This window comes from Panicum hallii, chromosome 9 (assembly GCF_002211085.1).
Source record: "Panicum hallii strain FIL2 chromosome 9, PHallii_v3.1, whole genome shotgun sequence".
Taxonomy (NCBI): Eukaryota; Viridiplantae; Streptophyta; class Magnoliopsida; order Poales; family Poaceae; genus Panicum; species Panicum hallii.
The window spans coordinates 2,171,306-2,180,305 of NC_038050.1; the positions used below are offsets into that span (position 1 = coordinate 2,171,306).

Consider the following 9,000-nt stretch of genomic DNA (forward strand, 5'->3'; position numbering starts at 1 on the left):
AATACTCTTAGTTGCTAATAAAACACCCCAAGCACCTTTTAGCGTTTCTGATCCGATGAATTTCCAGAGCTCACAAGAAGCTTGTGCCAGCCAACCATCCGTTACCGGCGCATGCAACTCAACAAGTCAAACTAATATAAGGATGGAAAAAAAGAAAATAACGCACATAAGTCTCTTGGGCTTTTGTTTTTTAGGGGAAACTCTCTTGGGCTATGCCCGCTCACTGCTGGATCCGTCCTGGGCTGGAATTCGACTGTACAGCCCAACCCATTCTCCATGAATGAGGAGCCCATACACACCTCGAAGCCTCCTCCTTTGGAACCGGAAGGAAGCCAGTAACCAACGCAACCATCCGTTGCCTTTTCATTTTTCTCCTGTTTTCCTTTTCGTCCCCTCCAAGCCGAAGCAACCGCTGCGTCCCCCCAATAAAGAACGGGACCAGCCCACCCTCCGGACCCCACCCGCTGACAGACGCCGCCGCACCAGCGCCCAAATCTCCCAAAACCCTAGGCCGAGGGGCCGAGAGAGAGGGAGAGGCGGAGAGAGGAGGCGCGCGGCATGGCGGGTGCGACGTCCCCGGCGGCGGCCGCGAATCTGGCGGGCAAGTCGGGCGTCCGCGTCGTCGTGATCGGCGACCCCGGCACCGGCAAGTCCAGCCTCGTCGTCGCGCTCGCCACCGAGCAATTCCCCGAGAACGTGCCCCGGGTCATGCCCCCCACCCGCCTCCCCGCCGACTACTTCCCCGACCGCGTCCCCATCACCATCATCGACACATCGTCCAGGTGCCCCCCCATCCCCCGCATCTCGAATCATAAGATCTTCACGGAATACCGGGATTCGAGTTCTGTGCGGATGGTGATTTCGTGGTTTGTCTGTGTATCATTGTGATGGCAGCCCGGAGCAGAAGCCGAAGTTGATTGCGGAGTGCCAGGCTGCCGATGCGGTGGTGCTCACGTACGCCTGCGACCGGCCCGCCACGCTGGAACGGCTCAGTTCGTTCTGGCTCCCAGAGCTCCGGCGACTCCAGGTAATGCCGCCCTTCGCATTAGGGCGGGTGTTCGTGGTGTAGGTTTAGATCCCGTGCGGTTGACTATTTCTCGGATTGCACATTGTGATTTGTATTGTTTAATTTGTGTGATGCAGCTGAAGACTCCAGTGATCGTGGTGGGGTGCAAACTGGACCTAAGGGACGAGCAGCAGGTTAGCCTTGAGCAGGTTATGGCGCCCATCATGCAGTCATTCCGCGAGATTGAGACCTGCATTGAGTGCTCCGCTCTTCGGCAGATCCAGGTTACCCCTCATCTTAATACTAAGTGATTGGGTATTTCTAGCCCCCAATATTTCACACTTAGGCCTCCTCCAAAGGGGGTGAATCAGCTAGCTTATAACTATACCACATCAGTTTTTTATCCATGTGGAAGAGAGAGAAAGGAGAGCTATCTCTTGTTCAAGAGATAGTCTCATGCACATATCCCTAAATTAGTGAGTTTGATATGTGGGCCTATCTAGATGTATGAGCTAGTGTTTGACTCTAATTGCTGGAGGACATATCTCTTGCAATATCTCTTAGATGTATGGGCTAGTAACTATCTCTAACCTTTGGAGGAGGCCCTACTGGGCAAGTGGGCATGATATCTGACTTCGGGATGGTGGGGGGATGGAGACCAATATGCTGGTCAATTGCAATACACATTAGATTAAGGCTCACTCGCAGTGCTCCAAATATTTCATACTGTAATTTTATTGTAAAATATTTCTATTGTTTTGTTGGTAATTGTGCTTATTGTGTTAAAATTCTTGGCATTTGTCAGTACTGATTAGAATTACATATGTTGTTTTTCATGCAGGTGCCTGAGGTCTTCTACTATGCCCAGAAGGCAGTGCTTCACCCAACTGCTCCTCTCTTTGATCAAGAGGCACAATCACTGAAGCCTCGCTGTGTGAGAGCGTTAAAGCGGATATTCATTATATGTGATAATGACAAGGATGGTGCTCTCAGTGATGTGGAGCTCAATGAATTCCAGGTCTTTATTCATGAAGGCTACTCTACTTTCTATGTTTAGCAGCAGGCCTCATGGTTATTTGATTATATATGTTTTTTATGTATGGTGATGTTGCTGCTTTACAGGTCCGATGTTTCAGTGCTCCTCTCCAGCCTACTGAAATTTCAGGCGTAAAGAGAGTTGTTCAGGAGAAGATGCCTGAAGGCGTAAATGACAACGGACTTACCTTGACTGGGTTCCTTTTTCTGCATGCCCTATTTATTGAAAAAGGTCGTCTGGAAACTACATGGACTGTATTGAGGAAATTTGGTTATGACAATGACATCAAGCTTAGGGATGATCTCATTGCAATGCCAATTAAAAGAGCTCCTGATCAAGTAATGTTTTTTCTGCTTTACGATCTATATCAAAATCTTTCAATGCCAATATACCTTAATTTATCTGTGTCGCTATCCTGATCGACAGTGTCCATTTGATATCCATCATCGTGCACTTCCCTTGAACTAAGGGATTGGCAAACTGATATATTGTATGTGTTAAAACTGAATTTTGGTATACTTTTGGTGCATGTTAAAACATTTTATTTTGAGCTGATTTGCCGCAGTGCTATTATTTGTGTATGTAGTTCACATACTTGGATACTTCTGCTACTAGCATCAATACTTTTATTATTGCTTCGGTTGTGTTTCGGGAGCTTCCGTTATTGGCTTTATGCAGGAATATTTCTTCGTTGATTGTTAAGTGATAAACTCAACTTTTTCTGCAGACACTGGAATTGACAAGTGAAGTGGTTGATTTCTTGAGAGGGATATTCAACATGTTTGACATCGATAATGTAAGCTGACTGCACACATTCTTTTTTTTATATAATAGTTAATTTTATATATAATAGTTAATCTTATCTAGATATGCAATTGGCATTTGAGGACCCTCACTAGTATAGACATTTTAATTCTAATTATATTTAGTTAAAAACATATCTAATTTGATTGATCATTAAATTCTGTGTATCCAGGATGGTGCTCTTCTACCTACTGAGCTGGAGGACCTTTTCTCGACAGCACCTGAAAAGTAAGACGTTAATAGATGTCAATCATTCTGCCTATTGGTTGAAACCGTACTTCTATAACATCTGTTAATGTTTGTCTGTATATATATCGAGACGTGTTGGAAAAATCCTGTATTAGTTCCTCTAATGTATTGATAGAATGTTTTGTTTCTTATTAGACAGACCTCCATTATTCTTCTCCACTGTCATTTTCCTTTGTGTCACCTTTTTTTGTTGCATATTTCAGCCCATGGTCTTCTGATCCATATAAAGACTGTGCTGAAAAGAATGTCTTGGGTGGTCTGTCACTTGAAGGGTTTCTTTCTAAGGTATTTATCTCGCCTTAGCATAATCTTATGAGATGCACAATCTATAACCCAATAGTTAAATGATAGATCTTATTTGTGAAATTACATATTCTTTGTGTGGACCCAACACAAGAAAGCTGGCCTACTTTCTCTATTCATAAGTTTTATTGTGTTTACTTTGGTGCATTCTTATGTACCATTGAGTCAGCTGCCCTTATTGCTTTGAGAAGGCCCAAACAGGTGCTATCTTTTATGTTTATGACTACATGTTATTGAAAGTTCATTCAGTAGCAAGATCATGGAGTAATTAAATTATTTGCTGTAAGTGTGTGGAAAGTAGGCAAGCTGAAGCATGAGCAATCAAATTCTATGTCCCAAGTGCCATGCTCCGCTAATAGTGTTTTTTTCTTGAAAGTTCATTGTATGAAAAAGTACGTGTTACAGAATGCTGCAGCGTGGCAATGATTTTTGTTTTAGTTGCTTATTATACCATGGTATATTGCTATATATGTTGATGTTGCTGAATGAGAATTTTGCGATGCAGTGGGCTCTTATGACACTTCGAGATCCGACAAATAGTTATGCCAACCTTGTATATGTTGGCTATCCGGGCGAGTTTCTTTCAGCATTTACTGTCACGAGGAAAAGACGAGTTGATCGTAAGAAGCAACAGACTCAAAGAAATGTATTCCAGTGTTATGTTTTTGGTGCCAGAGGTTCCGGAAAGACTTCATTGCTACAATCATTCATTGGAAGGTGTGCGATGCATTTCCTGTTATTTATCGCATAGATATTCTTGTCATATTTTTTTTTTCATTTGGTCTTCTTTGATTCACTTGGTGGTCCTTGTAACAGGCAACCTTCTGATGCTCTGCCATCTAACAGCGAACGCTTTGCAACAAATTCTGTTGAACTGCCTGATGTATGTGCTCCGTTGACACCGATATTTTTCAAGTCTGATTTCAACATTTTAAATCCCTGTGTACTTGTGAACATATCAGTGGAGACATCACCATCCACAGTCATACAGCTAACCAACAGCATGTCTTCACAATGTAGCATACTGCGTTAAGCATCCTTTGGCTAGGGTTTATAACATTTTAAAGGATTATTTATCAATGTAGACTAATTATGTTCTATCTAATGTTATCATGTCTGCAAGTACAGTTGAGGTTTCTTCTTTTCTAGTTCGGAGTGGATTTTTTGGTACCTCTTGTTTATTTTAGTCTGATTCAATGTTCTAATTTGTTGAAGGGAACTAGAAAGACGCTAATACTGCGAGAAATTCCTGAAGGTGATGTGAGATCGTTACTGTCTGACAGGGAATCATTGGCGCCCTGTGATGTAGCAGTGTTTGTTTACGATAGGTACACCCTCTTCAGTAAACTATTCTTTTATTTATTCATAACCTGCAAGTCTCATGACAAATTTTAAAGTGATTGATTGTTCTCCCTATTGGTGGTGTCAGTTCATTTCATTGACAAAACCTTCAAAAGTTAAATCACATATATTTTTCTTCCGATTGTATGTTTGTGCTAACCTTATATAAACCGTTTGTGTTAACCTTGTTAGATAGATGGCGAGTTCTGTGTTGAGGAGTTCTAGTCCTTTAAAGTTCTGTTTTTTTAATGTTTTTAACAAGGTTTATATTTTGCCTCAGTGCCTGCTGTTTCACCATTCTCTGTGTGGTGGCTTATTTTGCCTATATTTTTAACAGTAGTAGAAAGATTTTATGGTTTCCACAACCAATTTGCCAAGAAAACTGAAGCTTTCTTATAGTATTTTGAGAAAGTTACTTGAGTTAGGCATGCAATAGATCTTATCTCACGTAAACTAAAGACTATTTTTCTATCTATATCAATTCATTGCTGCAAGTGGATTCTTAAGCAAACTGACTCTTTTTTGACCGCTAGATATGCTAGTTGGTTTGGCTATCAATCACATGTTATGTGAGCCCTACTTCTGGCAGTTGGTAACTGAGACCACAACTAACAGTTTAGCATTGAAACTCTTGTGACAGTAACTATTATCACTCTTAAAATCTGATCTTAGAATGAAACACATTCTTTAAAGACTTTCTAAAGTTTGGCAAGTAATCGTGTTTATACTGCTCTTTTCAAGCCTTTGACGTCTATTACATAAATTTACATACTGTGCGTATTGCTAAATAGTCTAACTTGGAACCTGCTGTATTGGCAGCTGTGATGAATATTCTTGGCAAAGAGCAAGAGACTTGCTTGTGCAGGTGGCTACACATGGAGAAAATACTGGCTACGAAGTTCCTTGCTTGATAGTTGCTGCGAAAGATGATCTTGACCAATGTGCACAAGCTCTACAAGAGTCAACTAGAGTAAGTGTTTTAGCATTTAATTCTGAGGCATCATTAGCCAGTTGCACCCATATTGGGATCTGTTTGCAGTCATATTTATATGTATATTACTGTTAGTTGCTGTACTACCTCATAATGTTCTCCTAGGTTTTTGGTTTACCTAAAAAACATGTGAATCATAGAAAAATGAGCATTAGAATATGATGGCACTGTGCATTTGTGTCAATGAGCTCCTTGTTTTATCCGCAGATCGTTTCTAATATCTGTCATTTTGATGTTGTCCACACTTATCTGTTGTACTTGTACCTTTCGAAGTTGTCTCTAGCTGGTGGTGGATTATGTGTGCTAAAAGTTTACAGTCAAGGCACCTTATTTATTTGCCAAAATAAGTAACTGTAAAAATATCTACTTTTCAGGTGAGCCAAGATATGGGAATTGAAACACCAATTCCGATCAGCGTGAAGTTGAGAGATTTGAACAACATTTTCTGCAGAATAGTTCATGCAGCGCAGCAGCCCCATTTGAGCATTCCAGAGACTGAAGCTGGCAAAACGCGCAGGCAATATCGTCAGCTTCTTAACCGTTCCCTCATGGTTGTCTCTGGTGAGTCTCACACTTTTATTGTCTATAATTGAATTAACATTATACCAAGCATAAATTTGTAAAGCGTACAGGTGCCATTGTTAGAAATCTACCAAGCTTTACTAGTTCTAACTCATGCTGCTAATAATTTGCAGTTGGAGCTGCTGTTGCAGTTGTTGGAATAGCTGCTTACAGGGTTTATGCAGCTCGGAAGAACTCGTCCTCTTGAAGCCCTCCTGGACAGTGGCGAAGTTAAGTGTTTCTCACACCTCAACTTGGCACCAACAGCTGGATCCAGTTGAGCTTCGCTGCTTGGGCTTTTATCCTCCGGTGAGGAACCAACGTTTTGTACAGACATGTCATCAGCTATAAATTGTGCGGCCTACTGGGGTTTCAGATTCACGACTTCATCTGGCTCCATAAAATGCCGCATCTGATAATCTGTTGTGGCTAAATTAGCTCAGCTAAATATTGCTACTGCTATATTTTTTTTGCTCTCTTAGTACTTGCACTAGCCAAGTGTTGGAATTCGGTTTCGTTGCAAGCATGCTGAATACTTGAACATTTAGTTAAAAACAGCATTGAGTTGTTGTAACGAGTTTCCGTTTTGTTCAGAGTATTCTATTGGTTGATCAAAGTAAATGGTCGCACGCTACCTTTCGTCTTCATTGGTGACCCCTGCCACTTTCTTGATTTTGACTGACGATCCCCTGATCAAATGGGCGCTGTTTAGGCAATTTTGAGTGAAATTTATTCTCGTGGATTTCTCGACGCTCAATTCTCACGGAGGAGACCTCGTCGAAGTGTAATCTCCCCTAATGATATGCCCATGATCACACAGGTTATCTATGTCGCACTTAGATTTTGGCGCTGATTTATTATCATAAGGATTGAATCTACTTCCGTATATGAAAAGGAAATCAATCACTGCGGCTTTTCATACGTTTTCATGGATAATAACTTTCCGATCTACAGGCATGGGATAAAATGGCCGAATATGACCCGATTTTACACTGTGAGCATGGCCCGCACAAACAACTGAAAGTTTATGAAAAAAAACACACTTCCTTACATCAACAGGAAAGATTCTACTGATAGGAGTATCTATCTACATCGCACATGGGACAATAGGAAGAGATTTGGCCCGGTGAGATCAAATTGGGAAGCAAGAAAGACACATGGAACAAAATACACCGCCCTGTGATATCGAGCCCAATTCTATGCACAAGAGTACACAACTGCATCGTGGCCGCATGTGCAAGCATGCTTCGGCCTTTCAGCGAAACAGTAGTAGACAAGGGGAGAGCAAGGATGAGCTGATCACCTATGGGGAAACACCTCTAGAGCTATGGAGTAACATCGAGACGAAGGCACCATCTAGCGTCCATCCATCAGGCGATATGCAGGGGGCCGATCTCGCCGGTCCGGGCGGCGCGGGCGACGGCGGTGGCGGCGGAGAGGCACGTCGACACCCACGCCGCGAGCAGCGCCCACACCATGTCGACGACGGACACGGCCATCCCCCATGGCATTGACATCCTCCCGGCCTATTTCTCGCGGTCTCAGGCGCCCAGCCGCCGCCGGCAGCGCTGCTTGTCTTGTTTACTTGGCCCAGGACCAGGAGGCGAAGCAAGGCAATCGATCGGGGAGCACACCTTCATATCCGTGCATAGACCAACAAGATAGCGGTGGACCGGGAGGGAGCTCACGAGTTCCGCGAGGATGGTCTGGAGAAAGATCGGATCCTCCGGGGCAGCACGTCACGGCAGCTGCTGTGCTGGTTGGTCCTGGATGGGACGGAATTAAATGAAGAAAACGAAGATCACCGCCTGTTTGCTGTATTAATGCATCCATTATCACTAAATAAGCATTTGTATTAGGTAAAAACATTTCTATTAGGATAAAAAACCATTTTTATTGGCTATAACTTTTTACTAGCCCAGCAATGGCCAAGAGTATTAACTTAGCACACAACCCATCCTTGATTAAACGGATAAGACGGTATTAATAATAAAAATATAGGAGGAAGAGAGAGTTTACTGCAAGTTTCTTCTTTGCTCCTACGCAGTCACCAGGAACGCGGGTACATTTTTATCCTAATAGTGCTAAAATTACTCTTAAACAACGTACCATGTTCTATGTTTCTCGATCCATCAACCTAGGAATTTTTGCGACTACGCTGCTACGGCACCCCATGATCACCAATTTCCCTGTAGATTATTAAAGCAAAGTTCAACGTGCTCCAGCTGTTTGACGTGATCAACAAAATGACTCGGACTGAACTGCGACTCTGGCACCCCCACACAGACGTGGAGCAAGCAGCGTGGTACGGGGGTTCACTGAAAAGGATACGGTTTTAAGTATGTAGACATGGGCCCCGGCAGGGTTATCTCTGCTTTTGCTTTCGAATCGATCATGCCCCTGCTTTGCCAATCAGAAGCGACGGAGACACGTCTGCCAGAAAAACCGTTCAGGCTTGGCTGGCAAGAACCTGTGCTTGTGGTCGCCGGTTGCGGACCGAACACACGAACTCCTGGACAACCTTCTGTGGGAATAGCAACATCAATGGGCCGCCGGTTTCTTGGTATCGCCTTCCGACCTACCCGAGTTATGCAGTGACCTCTAAACTGTTCTGCCACGTTGAGCCTAAATAAAATTAGAGCTATACAGATTATTGGAGAACCCGTGGGCCTGATCTCGTTGAAGAATAAGCATGTAAACTTGGAAGAT

The 9,000-nt window shown here is 43.1% G+C and overlaps 1 protein-coding gene across 1 annotated transcript; it reads left to right on the top strand.

Annotated features, from left to right (window-relative positions):
* The first annotated feature begins 431 nt into the window (after positions 1-431).
* LOC112874732 (mitochondrial Rho GTPase 1-like) lies at positions 432-6,938 on the top strand. The gene is made up of 14 exons (XM_025938231.1): positions 432-782; positions 895-1,027; positions 1,144-1,290; positions 1,848-2,024; positions 2,129-2,380; positions 2,770-2,838; positions 3,019-3,074; positions 3,299-3,380; positions 3,904-4,115; positions 4,215-4,281; positions 4,614-4,726; positions 5,559-5,709; positions 6,105-6,291; positions 6,426-6,938. Exons 1-14 carry the CDS (start codon positions 559-561, stop codon positions 6,497-6,499), a joined length of 1,944 nt encoding a protein of 647 aa, XP_025794016.1. The 5' UTR covers positions 432-558; the 3' UTR covers positions 6,500-6,938.
* The last annotated feature ends 2,062 nt before the right edge of the window (positions 6,939-9,000 follow it).